This window comes from Nanorana parkeri, unplaced genomic scaffold (genome assembly GCF_000935625.1).
Source record: "Nanorana parkeri isolate BGI_ZX_2015 unplaced genomic scaffold, ASM93562v1 scaffold2422, whole genome shotgun sequence".
Taxonomy (NCBI): Eukaryota; Metazoa; Chordata; class Amphibia; order Anura; family Dicroglossidae; genus Nanorana; species Nanorana parkeri.
Window position 1 is genome coordinate 118,539 of NW_017308690.1, and position 27,399 is coordinate 145,937.

General features: G+C 43.5%; 1 protein-coding gene across 1 annotated transcript; it reads right to left on the bottom strand.

The window, feature by feature from the left end:
- Nucleotides 1–2,957: 2,957 nt before the first annotated feature.
- On the bottom strand, nucleotides 2,958–24,395 carry MARVELD2 (MARVEL domain containing 2). The gene is made up of 6 exons (XM_018573549.1): nucleotides 23,213–24,395; nucleotides 21,989–22,030; nucleotides 14,228–14,382; nucleotides 8,130–8,301; nucleotides 6,198–6,248; nucleotides 2,958–3,222 (listed from the first exon to the last, which is right to left on the bottom strand). The coding sequence occupies exons 1-6, from the start codon at nucleotides 24,383–24,385 to the stop codon at nucleotides 3,103–3,105; spliced, it is 1,713 nt and encodes a 570-aa protein (XP_018429051.1). The 5' UTR covers nucleotides 24,386–24,395; the 3' UTR covers nucleotides 2,958–3,102.
- Between the last annotated feature and the right edge of the window lie 3,004 nt (nucleotides 24,396–27,399).

The following is a 27,399-nucleotide window of genomic DNA, read 5'->3' on the forward strand; positions in this document are numbered from 1 at the left end:
TATATCTGAAAAAAACAAAAAACAACCAACCAAAAACTACAGTTCCTTTTAATGGCTCACATATAGGTTACTACCAGCAGTGGCGGAACTACCGCCGGTGCCGGCGCACCGGGGCCTGAGGCTGTGGGGGGCCCAGTGAGGTCCGGTCCTGGGCACCCCCACAGCCTCAGTGGGGTCCGGTCCTGCAATATGGGGCAGTGCAGAGTCCCGGTGTTAGAACATCGGGGCCTCGCACTGCCGACGGGCTTCCCAGTGAGGGGGGCAGGTCCTGTGACTCACCTCCCCTCCCGACCGCGTCCATAGTAACAGGCGGAAAAATCTTGCACCAGGGCCCTTTGGTTATTAGGTCCGCCACTGACTACCAGGTGACCATTATTAGCCAATTAGAATTCAGCATGCAGTAATTCAAGATGAATAAAGGATAAACTGGTTATCACAAGTATGTTCTTGCAGATTTAGGGCCCATTCACACCATATGCGCTGGACAGCCTTGGCCAAGGCATAGACAAGGCAAACTGCCTTGTCTTCCCACCACTGCAGTGCAATGGGATGCATTAAGGTGCCCATAACTGCTCAAATTTCCGCCAGTTTTTAATGTAGCGGCCGAAATTCGCACAGTGTGTGAGGCTGTTGGCTCCCTTTTCAGCCGGCATGCCTCAATCAGCTGATCGAAGGAGCAGGCTGGAAAATATTTGATCGATCAGAGCCAGCAACCAATGAGCTGCCCACTCTGATCAGGTATTCTGATAGATGCCGGCGACACCTGTCAGAAAACAATGTAAACAGCGGGATTCCTCCATTGATACGCTGTTTGTGTTGATGGAGGAATCGGGTCATTTTTTTTTTCATTCAGCCCGTGGGTTGGAAAAAAGAAAAAAAAGGAAGATCGGTGTATGGCCAGCCTTAGACAAAAAACAGATTCCCATTGAAGTCAATGGGGCCTGTCCACACCCTTGCGTTGCGTCACACGGCTGAAATAGTCTGTAGCGCAAAAAGGTGCAGGAGCGATTTTCAGGCGGTTGTGGTCCCATAGACATTACTATGCATTCAAAGCAAAATTGCGCAAAAAAAACCCATGCAAAAACTTCCCCCCTCACTTTCTTTCCTGTTGACAGCACCCAGGACACAAACCGCATTAAACTCCCTATTCTACCCAAATCTAGAAAACAAATGTTCGAGATGGAGTTCCACTTTAAGGAAGTAGGGGTGAATGCGCATATGGCCTTTTGTATTTCAACCAAGTGCCCAAATTCACAATGTAGACAGTTGTATTTCTGTTCATCCTGTGTGAACTCTTGTTACATATGCATGTATGTCTCTTCTATGCAAAGGGGAGAAAGCGAGAGAGGGACTCAAAAGTTTGCATACCCTGGCAGAAATCGTAAAATGTTGCCATCGATATTGAAAATATGAACTATTATGCTAAAAAACTGTCTTTTATTTAAAAGGAGAACTATGAGGTGAGTGATTTTCACTCAACCTCATAGTTCGAGCCGACGTGTGACAAAAAAAACTGTCACACGTCGGCTCAATAGATCGGGAAGTGAGCGAACACATACCTCGCTCACTTCTCGATCATGTCCCTGCAGAGAGCCGTGACTGTCACTCACAGCTCCCTGCAGGGATTCCCCCCCGCTCCGATCCTCCAGCGCTGACTGGCGGAACGGCCGGGGGACGGGGCGGGCACAGCTGGGTCTGCCTCTAGATAGGCAGAGACAGCTGTCAATCACGAAGCTGAGTAGATCTCGACAGTAATGTCGGGATCCATCCCGGTCGCGGCGGCTCAGTATACCGCGAGCTATACTGAGCTTAGGGTGACGGGAGGTCGCTAGTTTGTGTCCTCCCGTGACCTGTAGGAGAACTCTAGGGAAAAGCCCTGACCCCATAGTTCTCCTTTAAAATCACTTACAATGAATGCTGCTTCTTGATGTATAAAAGTTTTAGCTCCCTGTAGAATCAGCTGGTCCCCTGAGCACCGGCCGATATCCCGTTTTAGGGTGGCTCCTTTTCCTTGCAGGGTCCTATGCAGTCACCCTTGTGTGTGCTAGTAAGCTGTATGTCTCCACAAATACACAGTTATCTGTGAAGAGCTTTTTTTCTGCATACCAGAGCTCCCAAATTTCAGAGCTCCTATGGCACTTCTAAAGAAACAGAAAATTGTGCAGACCTGTTGACGTTTATTCTATTTAAATATAGGACAAGATGAAATGGATTGCAAAAAAATAGAAACAAAATGTACTAAGAAACAAATACATTTATTTTCTTTGGTAACAAATTGTTATGTAGCCTAAAACAATATATACAATCAGTCTTGGTGCGAGGAAACTCTTTTCTAGGAGTATCAGGGCCATTTTGTAAAAACAGGAAAGAGCCGTGTGAATTTCCTATAGCAACATTCACTTTCCAGTGCTACAAGGAAAGCAAAAACAGTAATTGGCTGCTGTGTATCAGAGATACAATTCTTTATTTTTGCTCTTAAATTTCCCTATTGTCCATGTAATGGCGAGTACATCCTACATCTCCTTTAAGTATATGGCAGCATTCACAAGGGGCTTTAAGGCTGCAGCTGGGGATTTCTGCGGCAAGAAACTGCAGATCATTGCAGCAGGGATCCCAGGTGTGTACGTACAGATGCACCCATTGTGCCAGTTCAAGTGAATAAGCGGTTGACAGCAGCCACATTTGTCAGTGGTTGTCCTCATCTCATGGTACAAGGAATGATTACCTGCGGTTTAGGATAGATGATGGTCCCTCACAGACAGATTGCATCCAGGGACAATCATCTATCCCGAACCGCAGGACGTACTACATATGATTACTTGTAGGCAACATCTGGGATTCCTGCCGCAAGGTAGAACCTAACTGCTGAATTCCCCAGCTGCAGCATAAGCCCCGTGTGAATGGGACCTAACCGGCAAACTATTTAGGTGAGGAGAAACAACCTTATTACATATAGGGTATTAAAGTATTTACCATTGGATAGTATATTATTTACAATGAAAAATATGAAATATAAAAATAAGCCACGATATTTAAAAGGTATGGAAGAAATCTGGGTCTACAGAGCATTAAGGCATTCACAGAAAAGGCTATTGGTAAGCGTTAATTAAATCCATCATTCCAATTCATAACTTTATCATATTCCTGAATTCTCTGCTTGATGTGGGACAGCTTGTTCTTCAGGTAATCACATCTCTCCTTCTTCTCCAAAAATGTTGGGTCCTGTCACAAGAAATAAGAGGTCATTTTTTTCTTGTTCTTGTGAAATCATTGCTCATTCTCCAAAAAACAAAACAAGTCCACTTATTTAATAATTTAAAGAAAAGCGATTATAGCCTACAGTTACTTCAGAGAGGACCTCCGAGCATGGAAAATCCTTCATTAAAAAAGGAGAACTATGAGGTGAGTGCTTTTCACTCACCTCATAGTTCTAGCCGACCTGTGACAATGAGACTGTCACAGGTTGGCTCAGTAGACCGGGAGGTGAGCGAACACATACCAGGTTCGCTCACCTCTCGATCCTGTCACGGCTCTCTGCTGTGAAAGGGTAGGGGCTAGATTCCCCCCTTCCCGCTCCGATCCTCCAGCGCTGACTGGCGGAATGGACGGGGAAGGGGGCGGGTACAGCTGGCTCTGCCTCTAGATAGGCAGAGCCAGCTGTCACTCACGCAGCTGGGCGGATCTCGACATCGATGTCAGGATCCGCTCCGGCTGCGGCGTCTCAGTATACTGCGAGCTGTAGCTCGCGGTATACTGAGCTTAGGGTGACGGGAGGACGCTAGTTTGTGTCCTCCCGTTACCCCAAGGAGAACTATGGGGAAAAGCCTTAACCTCATAGTTCTCCTTTAATGCTACCGACAGTACAAAAACCATAATGCATAGTGCAGAGGAAGTATATGCATTGTTACATCTACCTTTAATCAAAGCTTTTCTACCATTTTTGTTCTGTACTAGAAATGTGTGGGATTTAAAGGGTAATTGTGGTAATTGAAGGGTTAGCCAAGTGTGTTGATAAAAAAAATCTGTGGGACATTCAGGGCTGTATCTCCAAGTACCCAATATGAGAAATGAAAATGTAAAAAACTAGGGGTTTGTTGTCCTGCAGAGAAGAAGCTGAGCACCATGACACTTGAGCTTCCAGTCTGTAGACCAAAACCGATGGCAGGACAAGCAGTCGATTTGTGCCCACATACACATTCACATTAAATGCTTGCAGTCAGCCTAAGAAAAATGACCCATTAAAAGGAGAACTATGGGGTCAGGTCTTTTCCCCATAGTTCTCCTTAGGGTAACGGGAGGACACAAACTAGCGTCCTCCCGTTACCCAAAGCTCAGTATACCGCGAGCTACAGCTCGCGGGAATACTGAGACGCCGCAGCCGGAACGGATCCCGACATGGACGTTGGGATCCACCCAGCTGCGTGACAGCTGGCTCTGCCTATCTAGAGGCAGAGCCAGCTGTACCCGCCCCGTCCGTTCCGCCAGTCAGCGCTGGAGGATTGGACATGGGAAGGGTGGAATCCAGTCCCTCCCCTGTCACGGCTCTCTGCAGGGATAGATCGAGAAGTGAGCGAGCGCCGGTATGTGTTCGCTCACTTCCCGATCTACTGAGCAGACCTGTGACAGTTTCATTGTCACAGGTCGGCTCAGATTATGATCACTCACCTCATAATTCTCCTTTAAATATTTACTTAGTTTTGGTCCTTTAGGTTGTGGGAGAGTAAAATGCCACCTATAGTCAGCTTTAAAAATCTGCCCTAAATCTAGAATCCGGCTCCACCTGCCAAAAGTCAGGTAGACGACCCTTATGGTGCATGTAGCAATGAAAACTGTACATAAGTACGGATGGTCCTACTCTCTGGTTGTAATGATAATTCCCTGGTATAAAACCATAAACAGAATTTGTTTTAAAAAATAAATAAAAACAGTGCATCAAACACTGATGGTAGAACCGGGATGATCGAAATAGTTCATATAGTGACAGGAAGAAGAGGAGAGAGAAAAGGAACACAATCTTGCAGCTCCAGTAAAGGCAGCTCCAGTTCCTTGATGAAAAAACAAAAAAACACAAACGCGCACTAACTTAGGCCTCATTCACACTGCCGCGCATACACGCGCGTACGTGCGTATTGTACCATATGCAAATAAATGGCTCCATACACATAGCCGAGTATGGAGCCATTTATTTGTGTAGCGTATATATGCGCAAAAACAGAATGGAACCACGATGCGTCCGGGCAGCGTATTTTATGCGCATGCGCATGTATACGCGCAGAGAGTTCATTAAGATTTCCATTAGGAATTATGCATTCTGGGAATGCAAATAGTGCACGCATATACGCGCATAGACAATTTTGCTTGCAATGTGTGTGAATGAGGCCCAACTGTTAACAAAAATTAACAGATAACATTAATGGCTACAAATAATGTTACTGTTATTAAAAAGGATAAAGGGAGTTTAATAATAGCAGTAGTTTCTACAGTAATCCTGTTGTGGTCAGTCTCTGGTTTGGTGGTAATTCTAGAGGAATCCTTTCATGGACTATAGTAGAGGTAATGCGGCGGTCATATTGTGGTTACAGTGGTATATTTGTGATGGTCATTCCAAACCAAAGCAATAGTCAATCCACTGCTGTATTAGTGTTGATACGACTCTCATGCCCCAATTGCTGTGCTGTTAATTTGGTGGCCATTATTGGGCTTCAGTCGTGGTCTTTCATGGAGTCTGGTGGTTAATCTTTGGCTGCAGTAGAGGGCAGTTTCTGTGCAGTGGTGGTTACACCCTGGCTCTGCATTACATCTCTTCATGCCCCTCTGTAAAACAGATTTTGGGGAGGGAGGGAGGGGGATTTGCTTCCTCAAGACCTGAAAGTACTGGCGCACGCCATATAGTGGCCATTAGGTTTCCGGAGTGCCCTGGAAAAGGAAGGCTCCATACAGACATTTTTTTATGCGGCTTTTCTACAAGGGGGACGGTGACCTTTGCATTTTAGCTGTATTTTAAATTTAACTATTCAAAGTAACAGCTACTGTGACTTGCTAAGCTCGGTCTATTACCAGCTACTACTAGAAGTATAGGTGTTCAGCTGAAAAGGAAGCACTTTGTTGTTACTTTGTGTACTGTTAGGCATGCACACCATTCAACATGTACTAAATACAACCACTATAATATACCAAACATAAATAAAAATACTCACATTCTTTTTCTTTTGATATTCTTGCAAAACCTTTGCAATCCGCTGGTATTCCTGTAAAATTTCAAATTAGTTACATATGATTTTATTAAATAGTAAGCAAAAAAATGGCGCTGCATATTTCTTGTTTAGTGTCATAATAAGACAGAATAATTAGTAAGTGTTAATCTTTTCCTGGCAATCCAAAATTACAGCATTCCTGCTGCACTCGGATCAGTGATATAATCACTATGAATCACTGTGTTTATGTGGCTCTGCTTCCTATTGTAGAGTCAACAACATACTACACACACCCCTTTAATATCAAAGCACTAACAATACACATTATATATAGAATTTTTGTCAACACTGCATTTTTTATAAAATTTCACTGAAACGGTCATTAACTCCAGGAATATATTACAAACTACACAAATCCTAATAAAATATAAGATGAAACTGAGATACACTTTTAAAATCGCGTGAAAGTAAATCAAGGCAACTGGACTTGCTCTATTTCTCTTGAAGACGTTTCGCTGGTCATCTGACTAGCTTTCTCAATTCAGAAAGCTAGTTGGATGACCAGCTAAACATCTTCAAGAAAAATACAAGTCCAGTTACCTCAATTTATTTTTTACAGATATACCATGACCTGGATTAATGAGAACCTTCACAGACACATGTACATTTGAGATAGGAAGAAGAATGGAGGTAAGCACAACTGGGATAGAGGTTAGTATTCTCCCATTTCAGGACTTGCGTTCTTGGTTATCAACCATATCCACCATACACATGTAGTCCATGTTCTCCCCATGTTCCATGGGGTTTGTATCCCACAATGCAAAAAACAAAGCGTAGGTTAACCCAGAATGGCCCCATTTTGTACGTATGTGTGTTTGGGACATTAGACTGCTAGTTCCTTTAGAGGCAAGAGCTGGGCTATGTATCCTGTACACAGTGGATTTGTTAGCACTATAATGTGAATTTTATTTACAACCTCTAATCTGTGCAGGAGTACCCAATGTCAGCAGATGGTTAAGTCATATTGCCTATAAGATTGGACAGATTGGACTACTAACAAGAGAGCTGTTAACTCTTACGGAGTGATCCCATGACAACAAGGTCCTCTAGCAATGTAGGCTTCATCCCCTTTGTGTCTGATGACCCCATTTTACCATAACTGGTTACATGAACTCATTTATTTAGACATAGAGGGTCTAAGATGATTGATGATGCCTCTCCTGCATTGTGCAGATCAAGGTAGTAGACTGCACTGTCTGTGGCCAGGACTGGGACTGAACCCCCAACTCTGTACTGAGCATTTCCAAGATAAGTCAGTGTAGCTGTGAGTTTGCATAGAACAGATATTCTCCTGACACAAATCCCCACCATTGGGCTTCTAAGCATTTTAGTGGATTCTTAGAACAATTGCATAAATTATACTGTATACACATACAGAAGAAGCCATGATACACAATTATTCCATGAAATAATAGAAAGTCTGCGTAATGGAAGAAAAAAAAAATTATATAATAATAAAAAATAAAAAAAACACACACACAAAAAAAAAAAATTGGACTCTCTTATATTTTCCTTCCTTATAGTTTATCACCGTATCCAAACTGCATACAAGGTGAAGTTTCAAAATCAGGTTCCCAACTTGTGTGCCCACAATGGGTGATTAAAGTGAAACATGAGATATAAAAGACTTCCACTGCTGACCTTCTACAAAATGCTAGTTGACTGGCTGTCATGCCAATTCTGTGACTTAAATACCCGGAGTATCCACATCAGGACACCTGCTCACAAAACGTATTTAAGGCCAGTGACTCTAAACTGGAGGATTAGTGTGACAGCCGGACAATGTATACACTATATATGTGTGTGCAAAGATTATTGTGGGCACTGAAGAAAGCATGATATAAATAGATAGGAGGTGGCCAGCAGGATACTTACATGCTCGTTCTCTGGGTTTCTGGGTAATTTGCTCATTATGGCATCCAGTTCACAAAATTTCTTTAAGACAGCCTGGACTTCAGCCGACAGTTCTTTGTACTCTGAGTACTGGTCATTAAACACTGCCTTATAACGATCTCGCTCATCATCTGCTTTTATTACTTGGTATTTTCTGTAATGAAAAGAGAACTTATTGCATTGCATATGTACATATAAAGTTGCATGAAAAGCCACATTAAACAGCTATGAAGTATGCATAGCAACACATATCAATGCATGCATTTTCAAATGCACAAGGTGTGAATGGGGCCTTACTCCACACCAAATCCTACATCCACCCACTTATGTTCAGTGTCAATATTAGGATTTTCTTCATATACTTTCTCTACCTCCAAAACTGCTGTAAAGTGATCTGCTCCCTAACATTTGGGGATTTAACCCCAATTTCTATAATCGGGACAGTCCAGTGGAATACGTTGACAGATTCCAACTCAAATCAATTAAAAAGTTGACCCTCCATTAATAGACAACACATTTTAAAGATCATCTACAACACCAGTTCCCTAACAGTTGTGACGCTGTGTAAAATCTACCTAAAAACAGAATGCAATGATTTGCAAACCTAAAAAAACCCCATTTTATTCATGATAGAAAGTAGAAAACATATCCAATGTTTAAACTGAAAACAAAATCACCATTTTAGGAGAAAAATAAGGGAATTTTGAAATTGATGGCAGCAACACGTCTCAAAAAAGTTGGAAAAACATTTTGCAACCAATTAGGTTAATTGGCAAAAAGGTCAGTAACATGACTGGGAATAAAAAAAAGAGCATCTTAGAGAGTCAGAGTGTCTCAGAAGTTCATCAATCTGTGAAAAGCTGCGTCTAAAAATTGTTAAACAATTTCAGAATTATGTTCCTCAATGTAAAATTCCAAAGACTTTAAATATCACTATCCACCGTACATAATCTCAAAAGATTCAGAGAATCTGGAGAAATCTCTGTGGGCAAGGGACAAGGCCGAAACGCAATATTGGATGCCCATGATCTTCGGGTCCTCTGACGGCACTGCATTAAAAACAGACATGATTCTGTGATGGACATCACTGCATGGGCTCAGGAATACTTCCAAAAATCACTGTGAAGATAGGTCTCCATGCCATTTAAAAAATGCAAGTGAAAGCTCTATCATGCGAAGAAGAAGCCATATCGGAACATGATCCAGAAATGTCACTGTCTTCTTTGGGCCAGAGCTCATTTAAAATGGATCTGCCACGCATGTGTGTCTAATGCGCTTAGTCCTTGTTGAGATGTAGATCCCCCTACTCCAGTCGAGGGTCTTAAGATCTGCTCATTCGTATATGGTTTTCCTTTCTTCCTCTTTTGGCTTGTATTCTATTGGTATTATGTTTATGGCTATATTGATTATATGTCGTTTTTACTTTGTATACACAAAAAATGTAAAATAAAGAATATATAAAAAAAAATAAAAATGATCTGCCACAAAGTGGAAAACTATTCTGTGGTCGGATGAAACAAAATTTTGACATTCTTTTTGGCACCCATTGGTGCCGCATATCCGGACTAAAGAGGAGAGGGACCTTCAGGCTTGTCATCAGCGCTCAGTTCAAAAGCCTGCATCACTGATGGTATGGGGGTGCATTAGTGCATATGGAATGGGCAGCTTGCATATCTTAAAAAGGCACCATCAATGCCAAAAGATAAATCCAGGTTTTAGAGCAGCATATGCTCCCATCCAAATGACATATTTTTCAGGGAAGACCTTTTATATTTCAGCAGGACAATGCTAAACTACATACTGCATCTATGACAACAGCATGGCTTTGTAATAGAAGAGTCCGGGTGCTGACCTGCCCTGCCTGCAGTCCAGACCCTTCACCAACTGAAAATATTTGGCGCATCTTGAAAAAGAAAATCTGACGAAGACCCGGGACTGATGAGCAGTTAGAATCCTATATCAGTCAAGAATGGGACAACATTCCTCTCCTAAAACTCCAGCAATTGGTCTCCTCAGTTCCCAGACGTTTACAGAGTGTTGTTAAAGGAAGAGGGGATGCTACACCCTGGTAAACATGTGTTGCTGCCATAAATAACAAAATTACCTTGTTTTTCTTCTTAAATGAGACATGTTCTCAGTTTCAACGTTCAATATGTTTTATATTTTCTATTGGATATAAAATATGGGTTTATGAGATTTGCAAATCATTGCATTCTGTTTTTATGTAGATTTTACATGGTGTCCCAACTTTTTGGGAATTGGGGTTGTATAATCAGCAGGTGAAATTGAAGAATTTGGAAGATATCTAACCCCAAGAACACAAACTGAACATACTATAGCTTACCAAGCATAAAATGTGGTGGCTACATCACAGATAGAAATCAAGTGTCCTGGTCACTTCCTGTGTACCAAACTAAAATCTCAAACAATGTTATCTTCCTTCTAAGTTATCTAGTGTAAACTACAAACCCCTCTACGACCCAGGTAATGGAGATGAAAAAGGGAGTTGTTTATACTCCATCTACGACAGCCAAGGGTGACAACCCTCCATAGATACAGTAGTATTTAGTTGTCCAGAGTATGGGGGCGCAATATAAATATATTCAATTATACTGTTTAATGCAACACAAAAATCATCAATGTAAAAATATGTAGTTTTGAAAAGTCGCACTGGTAAAAAAGCATGCAGCAAGCAAAGTCAGAAAAGATTTGGAGACAGCAATAGTTCTCTCTTGAACAGAGAAGTATGAATATAATAGTGAGAGATATCATACTGCAGATAAAGGCAATTATGAGTAAACCGGTCACGACAAAGAACTGCAGCTACACTTAGAAGTAGAATCTAAAATATGCAATACATTTTACATTTGTAGCATGTGGACAGAGCACAGGTTTACCAAGCATTGATTCTCTGTATGCAGAAACACTAAATATGAAATGTACAACACAGAAACACTGATGGGCACATAGGACCTCAATAAAAGGTACAGGATACACCAAAGAATACAGAAACTGTGCTGCTCTGATGAAGGGTCCCTGCGTGTTCCCGAAACGTTAGCATACTTCGCATTATGTGACGTTTGAATGAAGTACACAAAGCAGATTGCAGCTATATCAAGTGTGTGCTGCTGATTTTCTGTTACGCTTTGGAGTTCTGCACGGCGCCGTCCGTGATATCACTACGAGCACCACCATTATCCCTGAAGGTCGCAAAGCTGTAAGGTGTGCAGGTGACCTGTGGCACCACTGTTGTCAAGATTTTTTTTTTGGGCCCCCCCCCAAAAACCTCACAAACACAGAGCTCTCCCCCCGCAGGGCTTGGCCGGCTGTCAATTTCTCTCCTCCCCGCTGGGACACAGAGCAGCGCCCAGGTGAAAGAAAGCAGGGATGCGCGGCTGTATCAGCAGAAAAATTGCACTTTCGGGATTTAGCCAAAAGCGCCATTTCCGGCGATATCTTTTGGCGGCCGATATATCGGTGCATCCCTAATATTTACAGCAATGCAGAATGGCACAAGCTACAGAGGACTACACATCCCAACAATACTTTATACAACTATAGCATTTCTGTAAACATCACTGTATAACCCCCCCCACACACACACTCTTTATACATTGCACCCCTCTCTACATATACCTTACTCCCCTCTCATATATTTATATATAAACTTCCCATCTCGCTACATACACATTGTCACCCCCATCTTGCATCTCTCTCTCCATTGCCACCTCTATACATTGCCCCCTCTCTATATACATTACCCAGCACGCCTGACGACGAGATTACACAGCGCGGCTCCCGATCGGGCTCAGCATTCTATCGCCAGGGCAACCATCAGTATCCGGCGGCCGGCGGGCCCCCCATCTCTGCGCCGGATGAACGGATGATCCGACACTCTCGGCGCAGAGATGGGGCGACCTCTGGCCGCTGGGTGCCGATCTGGCGCTGGGACTGTGCTGGGCCCCCCACAGGCCGAGGCCCTGGTGCGCCTGCACCGGCGGTGGTTCCGCCACTGGTTGTCATCATGTTCTGGGGAGGTCTTATTCAATTCCTCCACAGGACAAATAATCCTGTTATTCCTGTGTCTGAGCCTGTTCTCCAGGTCCTCCATTGAGTCAGGACTACAGAGAGATCTCCAGAGCTACAATATCCTTCTGCTTCATGAGGCTTAGAGCCATGCCTTCCTCACTGGAGCAAAGGTCAATTCTCTGAATGTTGTATATCGTGTGCCATAAAGATTTCCTTTACAATGCACTGAAATAAGAAATACACAAAGGGGGGAATTTTTCAAAACGGGAGCAGCCAGAATCTGGAGCAGTTGCCCATGGCAAACAATCAGCTTCTCTCTAGTTTATTCAGTTAAGCTTTAAAAATGAAAGATGGCTGATTTGGTTACTATGGACAACATGCTTCAGTTTTGATAAATTCCCCCAGTATATAGTTTACATATATACACTCCCAAACACAAAAACCCAACAACCTTGTAGATCACCATCTTGAACTTAAAACTGTATTAAAGTTTACTTGGTTATGATATTGTTCACCCAAAAGTACTTAATATTTGAAATATGAACAAAGCAAAAAAAACAAAGGTGAAAAGATTTTTTAATGAGCAGAAACTCTATGAGAGGAATTTATCAAAACTGGAGCAGACAAAATCTGGAGGAACTGTGCATGGCAACCAATCAGCTTATCTCTCTTTTTTTCAAATCTGAACTGAATAAACTGAAGAGAAAAGCCGATTGGTTGCCATGGGCAACTGCTCCAGTTTTGATAAATTCCCCCTGCATGTTTCATTAAAACAACCTGGAATATGGAGGTAGCAAATGATGAAAACGGTCAGTTTGATTTAATTGTTGCTAACTGTGTGTTGACATTCATCAAGTAGAGGTAGGGGGGACTGAAGGGGGCCACATAAGAGCCTGCCAGATTTCACTTGTATACCTTCTATTAGTCAGAGAGATAAAAGGAAAAGGAGAAATCAGACCACCATAAAAAAGGGGAGTGGGATGCCCTGAAATGTTTGCACAGTGTAATGCCTTTCCATGGCGCAGGCATGCTTTTGATGTGAAGGGGCCCCTGATGTGAAGAAGAAACTTTGATGTGAAATGGGAGGTACTCTGATATGAAAGAAGGGCTCTGATGTAAAGGGATAATGTAAAGATTGGCTCCTAAAGTAGAGGGAGACTCCGATGTGATGGGGGGCCTCTAATCCCAAGTGGGGCTCCTGATTTAAATAGGGGACTCTGATGTGAAGGGGGAAGTGTCCTGTCACTGTACAATCATATAAATTCAGATCCAATCATTAATGGACTGTTACTATTCTCCAAAAGAGGTTCAGGTCTTGTCAGTCACATAGTTGTCTGTAGTGAGCAGCCAGCTACCTTACTCAGCACAACTTTACCCTTCAAAATATTTTTAAAGTTAAAAAATATACAGTAAACTCCAGATTATCTGGCATTCAAGCATACGGCGCTATCAAGCAACGAACAAAAAAAAAAAGTGGCTTGATGCACATAAAAAAAAAAAAATGCCACTTGCTTGGTGCACACTAAAAAAAGTGTGTTAGCAACTACATTTATTCACGACTCCCTGCAGTGATTCCCCCCCTCCGATCCTTCAGCGCTGACTGGCGGAACGGATGGGGCGTGTACAGCTGGCTCTGCCTCTACATAGGCAGAGCCAGCTGTCACTCATGCAGCTGGGTGGATCTCGACAGTAATGTTGGGATCCGTCCCGGCTGCGGCGTTTCAGTATACCGCGAGCTGTATACTGAGCTTTGGGTGACGGGAGGACGCTAGTTTATGTGCTCCCGTGACCCTCAGGAGAACTATGGGGAAAAACACTTACCCCATAGTTCTCCTTTAACTTTCATCCTAGTTGCTAACTTAACCCTTTTCCTTTGTCCTGCAAGGGCTACAAACCTACATAAGATCACAAGGCACCCTTGAACAATTTCATATTGCTGAGATGTAATACTAAAGATTTCAACTATGAGAAACATTGTTACAGTTAGAGGTCAGCACATGCAAACCAAATGATAGATTTCATTCATGAACATGATCTCCATCAATACTTACGCCACATAATCCGGCATGACAATGGGCTTTGGTATATGTCCTGCTGGAATATATCCACTAATCAGCTCAGGCCGCACATCCCCAACTTTATTATGAGCTCGTTGCTGCACTGGGCCATCTTGTACCGTATGGTCATTACCCGCAGACACATCACGCTAAAAATAAAAATACAGAATAAAATACCATTAGATGCTAAAACATACACTGATGTAGATGATCAATCAATTTGATTAGCAGCAAGCGGTGTGCTGGCTTCTTATACTTCTTGGAAACACCAATAACAAGATCTGATTTACCTGACTAGAATACGTTCAGTCTATGAAACCACAAAGGCTTGCTGCACATACAGTATAAACCAGCAGTGCCAATGTCTGATGTAAATGGTGACTCTGTATCCAGTTGTGCCACAAAAATACTAAGTTTCTGCAAAATGTTAAACAGCAATACCATTGACTGCAATGAGTTTACCAGGGAGTGTTCAATTAAAATGGCACACCTAAGGCAGATAAACAAATGTGGGGCCCAAATGGCAGGTGCAGCCACAATTTATTGTGACCCACAAATTCAGCAGTAAAATTATACCCTCAAATAGCAGGGAGTCAAACCCTGCAACATAGACATCAATCCAGAGCATTGGTTAACAGGTTCACAACGAAAAGCGGGCATAGCTAGATAGGCATTGTTTAACTGGTGTGGCTTACTCATAACGGACATGTTAAAAAGGAAGATGTTGGCAGAAACCTGCCCCAATTTTTCAATGCCCAATATAAGAGACTGGTAGAGACTGCCAATCCATTACAAGGATTGTTGAAGGAAAACTGAAAGTTCAGCAAAAGGCTTCCTTTTTGTCTGGCGGGCAAGCTGCTGCTCTGACTATAATCCCCATAAGCACTGTCGCAGACAAGCGCGGTCAAGACTCCTACCGTGTTTCCCCGAAAGTAAGACCTACCCTGGAAGTAAGACCTAGCGCTATCTTCGGGGATTTCTGGAATATAAGACCTACCCCGAAAATATGACCTAGTTCGGTGGTAGGTCTTATATTAAAGAAATCCGCTAGGTCTTACTTTCGGGGTAGCTGCACATAAACTGAATTTTGAATCTAAAGACCGGCCACACAAGTAGGAGTCTCCATAGCTGGCCACCAGTGATAAGCAGTGTGGAGGTGAATAATCAGCAAAGATGATGGATGCTATAGTCCTGGCAGGCAGTGTGGAGGTGAATAATCAGCAGACGATGGAGGCTATGGTCCTGGTAGGCAGAATGTCTAGAGGTGAGACAATGCTGCAGTTCTTTTGCAGAGCATTGTTACCCTTTACAGGCAGTACTCTAAAATTGGCTTGAATGGCAGGATTAACAGGTGTTTAAGTTATTTTTTGGGACCATTTTTTCAAAACACATAGGAGGATTTTAGTCAATGCCAACAGTTACACTGTAATATTGCTTTAAGAGACAATTCCCATATAACAGGGACCGCAGCATCAGACGACATTACACAAGAGAGCACCAACATTACACAAGAGACCACCAATAGGTTAAAAGAGATTGATGGAGACTACAAAACATATTCCTAAGGGCTTGTTCACACCAAGCGCGGAGCAGATCCGGACCAGAGCAGGTGCAGACCGGATCAAAACTGCGTCCAATGTATTCCTATGGTATTTTGACCTCCAGTTCACATCGCAGCGTGCGGATCCAGACCAGATCCAGACCGGATGAAAAAACTGCGGCAAGCCCTATTTTACCTGCTCTGGATCTGGTCTGGAACGCATCAAAAACGCATCTAAAACGCATCAAAAACGCAACGCAATTCAATGGGGAAAAAATAACCATAAAGAAAAAAAACCTCTATGGTCATCTGTCATGACCTAATCTTCCTTTGTCACTTCCTGTCTTTGGAAGGGACACATCACATGCAAACATTCCTACCTTGATATCGACATGCGGGTGTATGAAAAAAACTTGTCTGGGTGTGCACGAAGGTCTGCATATAGAGTCCCAAACTGGCCATTTGGATCTCTTTCTCTCATCAGTGGGTGCACCCAAAAGCGACGTCTCCTTACAGCACTTTGGCGTAGCAGTATAATAACCATCACCAGGAGCATGCCTGCATCCCATGGATCCATTTTGCAACAATTTTACATGTGAAACAAGGTCAGAGGAAGCAGGAAATAATCGGAACAGCTAATGAAAGGTCAAAGGTAAAAGGAAATGACCAAATAACCTTGTTAGCTTCCTGGAAAAAACGCATCAAAAACGCGTCAAAAACGCACTGTGCGTGTGCAGAAACCTGACCGGATCTGGTCTGCATTTGGTGTGAACAAGCCCTAAAGGTTTATGGTTTAATCCTAATGACTAGAATACTACATGACAGCCATACAACATGTCAAATTCATCATTTATTAATATACCGTTTTTGGTTGCAGGCCATAGAAAAACTTTATAGCAACAAATGGTAAAATCTGAGGATACATTGTAAGATTGGCATAGCGTCAACAGCTTGCCTCTGGACTTGTTCACACCAAGCGCGTTCCAGGAGCAGAGCAGAGCAGTTACAGACCGGATCAAAACTGCGTCCAATCAATTCCAATGGTATTTTGGGCTCTAGTTCACACCGCAGGGGTTCAGTTCCAGAGCATGTAAAAAAAAACTGCAGCAAGCCCTATTTTACCTGCTCTGGAACGCATGCAAACGCATCAAAAAAGCATGCAAATGCCCTGGAGCACACTAAAAGCCCATTCTAAACTAAACATTTTTATATTTTTTTACCAAAAACGGCCCGGAACGCATAAATAAAACGCAGCAAAACCCATTGCACTGCGTGTGCAGAAGCTCATGCAGATCTGGTCTGCATTTGGTGTGAACAAGCCCTCAGAGAACTATGGAGAATTCTCTTATGTTGATTGATTGCACCTTTAGTTTGCCTGACTTTCTTCTTAAAATGTCAACGGTATCTGATGGAGGAATCTGTTGTACTTTTTCCATCTGACCATAGAAAATCTGCAGATAATCTATAGATGTATGGCCAGCTTTAGACAGTTCCTGTCTGGCTGCTATTTTATCAGACTGAAAGTTAAGGTAAACCTCCAACAATGAAGACAAAACAAAATACTTCTGTAGTGTGGGGGGATGGTCGGGGAAGGCTAGACCCCTATCGGATTTGTATTTCTGTCAGTCTCCTTATTGCAGATTTTCACTAATTTCCTGCCTAGTCAAACAAATGTCAACAGAACAGGAAGAGAGATTAAAGTTGTATAAGGTCCAGGTTCACACCTGCGCGATCCGTGACCGTGCGGCAATTGTGCACGATACTGCGCGGATTGTCGGAGTCACCCACCACCGCCGATCGTGCTGGTGGTGCCATTATTCTCTAATGGCACCCCAGTCGCGCCAGGCCGTTCGCACGGGATTCTGCCCCTGCAATAGAACATAATCGCGCTTAAAACAGCCGCGCGTCGTGTGTCACAAAGTCTTTTTTTTTTTTAAAAGGCTGTAGCTCGCGATATACTGAGCTTTGTGTCATGGGAGGACACTAGTATTTGTCCTCCCGTGATCCTTAAGAGAACTATGGGGAAAAGCACTTACCCCAAAGTTCCATTTTACGGGCTCATTTGCACGGACGTGTGTATGGCATGTGCACTCCTGCAGAGATGTGCTCCTGGGAGGGACAGATGCGGCGTGTAATTGCGCGCAGCTGGCTACACGCCGATCCACACCTGCAGGTCCAGGTGCCCACACTTGGAAGCAGACAGAGTGCCTCCAAGTGCGGTCACCTGGACTTACATGTATGTGCAGGTTCATGTTGGCATGTAGCTGCGTCCTCTCATACGGACGTACAGGCAGCTGCACACAGTTACACACCAGAGCTGTCCCTCCTGGGAGCAGTCTCTGCGTGGGCGTGCACGCTGTACGAATGAGCGTGCCAGTAGGAATTAGCCCAAAATATCTCTAAAGGAGCCCTGGATAGCAGTACAAAAAAAACAAAAAAAACCACACACACACACACACACACAAACAGCAGTTCTTATCCTTCTCCACGCTATCCAAAACTAGAAAAAATAAAAAGTTTTGTCTTAACATGCACTTTAATTACATTTGTGCCATGCCTAGGCTGTGCTTGAACACCACTCTACAGTCTAAATACCCCCTGCTGTGGATCATGAATTGTAGTCATATAAGAAGCATCTTCTTACTGTGATAATGCTTAGCTGTCAGAATGTGATGTCCCTCTTTATCTTCCCAGACTAATGCAGCAACACCAGATCTCCCACCATAAATGACAGCCATTGGAAAGACTTCCCCCATCTTTGTCTGACTTGTACACCACCATGGCCCACTGTCACCTCCCTGTCTCAATACGAGTACAGGTGAATGCTCCCTATCTTTTCTTACAACAACAGGAAGTGAATGCTGAGGAACCCTGGAAGTATTCATACACAAGAAAAGGTCATCATCACTTAGGAGTTAACCGTTACACGCTAAATTGTCACAAGGGAATGATCGTTTGCATCATTTGTAAATACTGGGCTCAGGCTGTCAGCAGGTGACTGTACTGTAGAGTGAGCGCTGTACAAGAAGGAACAAGTTTAGCACGGCCAATCTCCTCCTGCAGTGATGTACTCCACATTCCTGGGTGTAATTACCATTCTCAGGTTTCAGGCATTCACAGTCAAAACTAAAAGCTGCAAGATTATTCACTGGTCATTTACATCTTTGTACAACATCCCATGTGTTACAGCTCACTCCATGACACACTCTACAATCACCTACATGTGACAACAGACTGTCACGTAAAGAATATATTTTAGTTATGAATTCCAATTCACTATCTTTGTGCAAATAAATCTAAATAAAAACATAAAAAGAGAAGTAAAGCCAAACCTTTCTTGTCGCTCTACTTCTGCTTTGGGTCACAGAAGGACATTTGCAAATGTCCTCCTGTGACCCAAAGTCAGCAGATAGGAAGCTAATCCCTGCTAAATGCTGACAGCACGGAGCCGTGGTGCAGCTGGGAAGAATCCCGAAAATATTGTCGGGATCCACCCAGCTACCTGATTGACAGCTGGCTCTGCCTCTCTAGAGCCGGCTGTGCCCGCTCCTTCCTCTGTCTGTCCCTCCAATGAGCGCTGGCAAAACAGAAAAGGGAAATCCCTGCGGGGAGCAGGTCACTGATCTCTGCAGGGAGGAGACAGTGAGTGGAGCGATCTGTGGTCACATGATCACTCAGCTCTTGGTTTTAGAGCCGGCATATGCCCACACTGGCTCTCAGCAGAGGGGAATCGTACATGGCAATGATTACATGTGGTTGGGGATAGAGGATTGCTCCTAGATACATCTATCCTGCGTCATGCTGTCAACTTAAAATGGGTACCATGGCTGCATCTGAAAGGGGGCACCTGGGATGCCTGCCACAAGAATCCGTAGGTTCTTGCAGCATAAATCCCAGAACGCAGCAAAGTTCCCATATGACTGGGGCCCAAGCCTTGACTGAATCATCAAATACAACTATAATATGTATTCCTATTACAACGCTGATTTTATACCAGGATAGTACATGAGGTGACTTTAGAACTCCTTTAAAGTGACGCTAAATTCAGGAATTAAAGTATTAAAAATGCATTCAAGTACCTTCACTATTAACAAAATGTATCTTATTTGTGTATCACTCGGCTCTGTATTGGTGCTGACACTGTCCTTCCTTCTGGAGGGTGGCTACTTTTGTTCCCCATGTTCCCCGTCTGTGTTGTGAAGTAGCCACCGCTCCATCCCGTGATGGACTACAATCTCACATTAGTTTACTAATTTGTACTGAGATTGTAGTCCATCACAGGAGAGAGATTGGAGCGGTGACTACTTTACAACACACACAGGGACCACGGGGAACATAAGTAGCCACCCTCCAGATTGAAGGACAGTGTCAGCACCAATTCAGAGATGATTTGAGGAACTACAGCCGAGTGATACACAAATAAGATACATTTTTGTTAATAGTGAAGGTACTTGAATGTTTTTTTTAAAGATTTAGTTCCTGAGTTTAGTGTCACTTTAACTTTGGTCGATTGTTACAAAACTACTCTAAAAGTACAATCAAAGTTCTGACACTCAAAAGACATGATTTACCAAGACTTTCATTCTACAGGCTGTCATTTTTGTCATGTATTTGCACAGGAATCAATGATATACATACTGTAAATGGGTATATATACACAAGAGCACTGGGATAGTTAACTGGTCATACATTTTCAACACGGTCTGCCAACTTCCTGCTCACTATATAGAACATCAATAGAGTGCATTTAAAATGACTGTACATTGTGACTACACTATGCAGCTACTAAAATAAACAAGCCCAAATAAAATAGGTGGGAAACCTTTTCCTAGGCAGGTAGAATTATAATGAATAATTATGAGCAGCACTGCACACCTTGACTCATCCCTCTACAAATAGGAAGAAAACAGCGATACATATCAGCGGCTCAAGTAGGAGGCATAAAATACAAAATGATAAAAGGGGTAAATTCCATGTACTAATCTGCTCCTGAATAATAACAATGTGTAGCAGGAAGAACATATAGGCCACTAATCACTTTGCACCTTATCCAGCATTCGCTGCTATCCAAACACACCATTATTTATGAGTAATGGAAATCAAAACTAATGATTTGCATAACACATTGCAAGCTGCAAAACTTTTCCTTACGGGAATATACTCTATGTAATTAACAATTATTCTTACAAATAAAGTCAACAGCTAATCTCTTTAAAATTAAAATGTAAGGACTGCTCTTGATGACTTCATGCATTTTTAACTGCCCTTTAACCTTTGCCTTTGGTGGTCACAAGGCAGAATTCAAAGACAAAAGTACCATGTACAACTGTACTGGGTTTACTGAGGGCCCCACAAAACATTTTGTAGAATTGTTGACTGTAATTTATATATATATATAGTTCCCAGAAAGGTTTTCAATAATGGTGGTTCTCCTGTATTATACCACAGTATACCACATATCCTCATCAAAGGAGATCCCACCATGAATCCAATATTGCAGCTATAGTATCATGTATAAAAAGAATACAATTTATTTAAACAAACAAAACAACAACATATCATGTTAAAATGTATGAAAAATATGTATATACGAAATGTGCACTATATACGTATTTTTCATACATTTTAACATGATATGTTGTTGTTTTGTTTGTTTAAATAAATTGTATTCTTTTTATACATGATACTATAGCTGCAGTATTGGATTCATGGTGGGATCTCCTTTGATGGGGATATGGGGTATACTGGAATTTTGCAGATTACCAGCAATCAGTTACCAACATCAGCAATCAGTTACCAACATCTTCCAATGCTGATGCACTTTATGACTCAATTACTGCCAGTAAGACAGTGATCACAAATGAATGTTCACTCATTTAAAATTCACCCTTTGCCTCCCTTTTTAATTGTGCATTGTGGAATCTTACACACTGTAATCACCTTATTCATCAGGGGATTACCACAATTCTTCGACTGCATCTCCTTCTCACAAGGTTGGACTAACTAGGAACTTGCACACATGGTGTGTGTTGTGTATACTGAAGCCCTTTTAGGTTAACTGCAGTACATGACATTAAATGTGAGCCATTTCAGAAACCGGACCCTGATCTTTGCAACCATCAAACATAGATTGATCTATTATTAGAGAACATGTTGGCGTCATAAAAATGACATATGTAACAACACTGCAGCTGCTGAACCTGTAGATTGCTCACCATGACTCTCAGTGGATTCATATTTGATCCTTGTGTCTGCATCTGAGAAAGAAAAAATATATATATTGTAAGATTAGTCAGCTACAGTCTTATGTTGACAAATCTACATGGTATCCTTGAAGATAGTTTCATGACAAAGTGAACAGATGAAATGAAATAAAAGACAGATCTTAGGCCTCATTCACACGAGAAACTGCCAGCAGGTACAGCTCTGCGCACAGCCGTATCGGGCAGCTTCCGGGAAGAACAGGTGCTGCGTGTGATTAGTCTACAGCCCGTCTTTCTCTATGGGACTACGCGGCTGTACGCCGCCGCACGCTCACCCGCCCTGCACGTCCGTGCGGGTGTCCGTACTCGTCAGCTGACAGGATGGATCTTGTCTGCGTCCAAGCCTGGACACCACCACGGACCTGCACTTGGGGTGAGCCTAGGGCGGCGTATGGCCACGTAGTCCCATAGAGAAAGACAGGGGCTGCAGACTAATCACACACAGCACCTGTCCTTCCCGGGAGCTGCCCGATACTGCCGCGCACGGACCTGTACGTGACGGCCGAATCTTGTGTGAATGAGGCCTAAAGGCCTGTGTTTTGAGCTATATAAATAAAACATAATAAGTATAAACAAGATTTATCAGATCTAACAGACCAATCTTAGGGCCCGTTTATACTCCTGCCATACGGTAATGTGTTGGTGGACTGCAGCACCTTCCCAGAGCTCTGTGTTAGCAGTACAGACAACACAACAATCGGGAGAATAGCTTTGAGTCTCATTGGGTTAAAATTAACTGCGTCCTCCAGTCACCCAAAGCTCAGTATACCGTGAGCTACTGCTCGCGGTATACTGAGACGCCGCAGCCGGGACGGATTCCGACTTTACTGTCGAGATCCACCCAGCTGCGTGACAGCTGGCTCTGCCTATCTAGAGGCAGAGCAAGCTGTACCCGCCCCCTCCCCGTCCGTTCCGCTAGTCAGCGCTGGAGGATCGGACAGGGGAGGGGGGAATCCCTGCAGGGAGCTGTGAGTGACTGTCACTCACGGCTCTCTGCAGGGATAGATCGAGAAGGGAGCGAGCTGCGGTATGTGTTCGCTCACTTCCCGATCTATTGAGCCGACCTGCCACAGTTTCATTGTCACAGGTCGGCTAGAACTAAGAGGCTGAGTGATTTTCACGCGCCTCATAGTTCTCCTTTAATGTATGGTCAGCGCACAAGAACTGTAGCCTTACCTCCTGCTCAATATACTCCCGTCTCTTCCTAGCATTTTCATGCCGCCAGAGTTTCAGTGAAACAATAGCACCAATTAGGTAGACAAGCATGGTGACAAACAAGAAAATCATGGCTGCCGTCTGCCCTCCTTCTACTCGGCAGAATGCGGAGTACATCGGATTGTTAAAGAGTGAGTAATAGCAAAGTCCTCCTCGGTTGGTGTCATTCACGTACACAATAGCTCCAGCCATATATAGTATGAAAAGACAAATGTTGATTCCAAATTCTGTTAAAGGCCACCAATGAGAATCTAGAAGAATGGTCCTATAGTACATGGACATACCTAGGACAAGGATGATTATAGTCACCAACCATGCCAAACCAGCCACCACAAGCACAAAAGGAGTTTTGGGTCCGGAATAATAGTACCCCCCTTGTAAACTTGCCGAGTAGGAATATGGCTGGGAGTAGCCAAACATGTTGTACCATTCATTGTCTTTGTGGATGTAAGCCGTAACACAGGCAAAAACACCCGCTCCGAGCAAAAGTTCAACCACACCCAGGATCCGCAGCAATCCGGGCCACGACTTCATGTAAGAGTAGCGCAAATTGTACTCTTCGACCTTCTCACTGTACGTCTTCACAGTTTGTGTATGGCCACTCAAAGAGCCATATGGGTCATCGGGAATCATAGCTTCTACCTCTTTCCTTGAGTTGTAGCTACCACCAGAACCTCCATATGGATCTCTGTAAGAGCTTCCAGCAGCCTTGGAACTTTTCCCTTGTGCAGAAGAAGCAGGTAGAGATGGTGATCGTGGTGGAGAGCAACGTGCCCCCCCGGAAATGTAATTGATTTCTGATATGGGCTCCTCCCACGCCGTCTCCTTTTTTCCCTTAAAGAAATTCTTCCAGGAATCTGGAATGAACCTCCTTACAGGTCTAAGTTCATGTGGAGTGACTGGATCCTCACTATCACTTGGGTAGAACTCCGGCCCAAATGGAGGATGAAGTGGTAGTGGAGGTGGAGGTAAAGGATCGGCACTCAGAGCCAATTCACCATCTTCCAGGTTCTGGAGATTACCTCTTGCTGGATTCGGCTCTACTGGTACCTGATCATAGTGTGCGGTACGGCCATTTGTGACCCTGCCTTTGGATCTTGGTTCTAATGATGGCCCGCCTCCAGACATTTGCATAAGTTTGCTGCAAAACATAAAATAAGAAAAAACATTAAAGGAAAACTCCACAAATCAATGAATTTGTATGGTTTGCACACAGGTCCATATTCCAACGATTTAACACAACTGCTCTTAGTGCAGTTTTAGATGGAGTGGAGAGGGAATAGAGCACGCGCCAGGTTTTCATTGCTGTCTGTGTCCCCATTAGGGAGATTCACCCCATTTGCCCTGGTGACTGTTTTCATTGAAAGTGACAGAAAATCCCACATCTTGGGTTGTCACCAGCACAGGAATAGATAGGAACTTTTCCAATGGGGACACTAGTTCTGGTGATTCAGCTGACCACCAGGGATTGCCTCTTACTTCTTGTTGTGGCTGTCGGACAGGAAGTGAAGAGAAATCTCTCTCAATGGGACACAGATAGCAGGAAAAATGCTGACAGGGATTATAACCCCGGCAACATAAGAGGCGCAGATACTGGATTCATCCAGTGATTGCAGATATAGAGCAATTGTCTCTTGTCAAAGTCATTCTTAAAGTGCCCATACACCTTACAATTATTGCACGATTTTCATCTGTGATCGCGTTTTTGTACGATAAATCGCACAGTTGATGGGCACAACCGCAATTACTGTACAACTGTTCGACTTTGGTCTTTCCAGCAGGCTACAAAACTTTTATCCAAATCGTATGAAATTCGATGGATTAGTGGCGTTTTCATACAGAAAAAACAAAAACAAAAAATTTGCAACAAGAACACTGCTCATGCGCAAACGATAATACGTTCTGTCAATCAACGAAATTTGGCAAGGTGATATTGCTAACGCTATTTGAAACCCGCAATGGTCTGTGAATGATGGGTCAGTTGTACGAAAATAATCGTGCGATAATCGGAAGGTGTATGGGCACCTAATGCCCTCATTCACACGAAAGAAACGGCCGGCCCGTACAGATCCGTGCGGCGTGCACGGCCTTATCGGGAGGCACAGGTGCTGTGATTGTTCTTTTCAGCGGGTACAGCTGGCTCTGCCTCTGGATAGGCAGAGCCAGCTGTCACTCACGCAGCTGGGTGGATCCAAGCAGTATTGTAGGGATCCGTCCCGGCTGCGGCGTCTCAGTATACCGCGAGCTGTATACTGAGCTTTGGGTGACGGGAGGAGGCTAGTTTGTGTTCTCCTGTTACCCTTAGGAGAACTATGGGGAAAAGCCCTGACCGCATAGTTCTCCTTTAACCCTTGCAGTGCGGGGGTAGCCCCACTGCGAGGGCTAATAAAGCTTTTCCCGGAGTTCTACTTTAAAGGCTAAGTGTACCTTTCTGACCATATTTCATGTTACACCTGGATTAAGGGTGTGACATAAAATACTGTGACATCACCACCCCACTTACCCGAGTCATGGGGCTCTTCTCCCCATAGGCTTGTGTTGTTTGAATTTGGCGTGGCTGTGCAGGGCTCCTCCTACACAAGCCATCCATTAACTGATCCTTTAGCAGGATCTGTGAATGGAGAAACTACAGGTCCCATCAGCCACTGCAGTGGAGGGACTTGTATTTCTCAATGGAATACAAATATGATGACATCATGGGACTTGTAGTTCATTAATTCTTCCTCCTATCTTTGGTACTGAATGTCCGCAGCGTGTTACAGACATGGACAGGAGGAGGAGCCTACAGGAGCCTTGGCACTCACTGATCGCAGTTCCAATGCTTTGCTGGTTCCAATGAAACAGATGTAATGAAGGTGTTTTGTTTTATTGAGAAGAATTGAGCAATTAGTACTTCTTATAAAAAGTTGGAATTTCCCTTTAAAATCACCGGAACATCTTCTATTATGGGTGTAATCACACCATACATGGGCTGTCAGATCCCAGTGTCAGGAGAGGTGACCCAGGACAGAAAGGCAGAGGTCTGAACACCTGACTGATATTATGGGATGTCTATAACTTCTCTGGATGGGCAGACTGACGATCTGAACACTACGGTTAGTAAACAAAGCAAAACATGGGAGCGGATCTCACCTGCGGAGTTCAGAGGACTATAATCATGTCTCGCCTCTCACTACCTCTCCGTACTGTCACTCCGGTCTTCTGTGTATACTTCTCAGTCCTCCGCCGGGACTTATCTCCCCTCCATAGGGATGTATTGAAGGCTGACCTCCGCTACAGTGACCACTCTCACATGAGCACCGCACTCTCCCCCGGGACAGGCTTCCTCTCTTTCGGTCACATGACCATCCTTTCTCTCCCGGGATGACGTCATTAGCCACGCCCCTCCGTGCAGGTAGTCAGGCTCTGGCTCACCTCTCGTGCTGGGTGGTGCAGCTGAGTCCATTGTGTCACACTTCCTGTGTGTGTGAGGCTGAGCCATCCCTGCCTATACCTGTCCTGTATCATTGCTGGGCGGCAGAGAGGCTTCATAGTGGAGTTTATAAAACAAGTTTTTCCTCAGTAGAATGATGTGGGGCCAGCAGGTATTATGGCAGGAGGTCAGAGAACGTTATAATGAGAAGCAGGAGCCTGCCACCATATTGGAGAATATTTCTGGCTCGGCTTTGGCCTGAAAACAAAACATTGTGAGGAGAGAGATATTTTATTACAAGAAGGATATAATATGTCCAGGGTCGGATTTACTCTCCCTGCTGCCCCACGGCCATCTTCCGCAATTCACCCCCCTCATCAACGGAGAATGGCTAACGCATGGCAGGGCCGGCAGGGTTAGTTTTATTTTTTTTTTATTGTTTATTTTTTTATCACTTTTTTTTAAACTTTTTTACATTTGTAGCTTATCATGTAACTTTTTTATAATTTTTTTTATCTTATTGTTTTTTATATATTTTTTTGTTATTTTTTTACTTTTTGATCACCTTTTTTTATTTTATTTAATATTTCTTATTTTTTTATAATTTTTTTTCACTTAGCTTTATTGCTATCACACAGGAGCTAGTTAACAAGCCCCTGTGTGATAGCCTTTGGAGATGACAGGTTCTCTTTATTGACCCTGTCACCTCCAGTGGGGTGGGGGTGGGGAGGAGAGG

Excerpts from the sequence above, each read along its gene's own strand:
- MARVELD2 (XM_018573549.1), bottom strand. The coding sequence starts at position 24,385 with ATGCAAATGTCTGGAGGCGGGCCATCATTAGAACCAAGATCCAAAGGC. Across the intron at positions 22,031-23,212 it reads GGGAGTATATTGAGCAGGAG|ATGCAGACACAAGGATCAAA; the intron begins GTAAGGCTACAG and ends TTTCTTTCTCAG. Across the intron at positions 3,223-6,197 it reads AATATCAAAAGAAAAAGAAT|GACCCAACATTTTTGGAGAA; the intron begins GTGAGTATTTTT and ends TTCTTGTGACAG.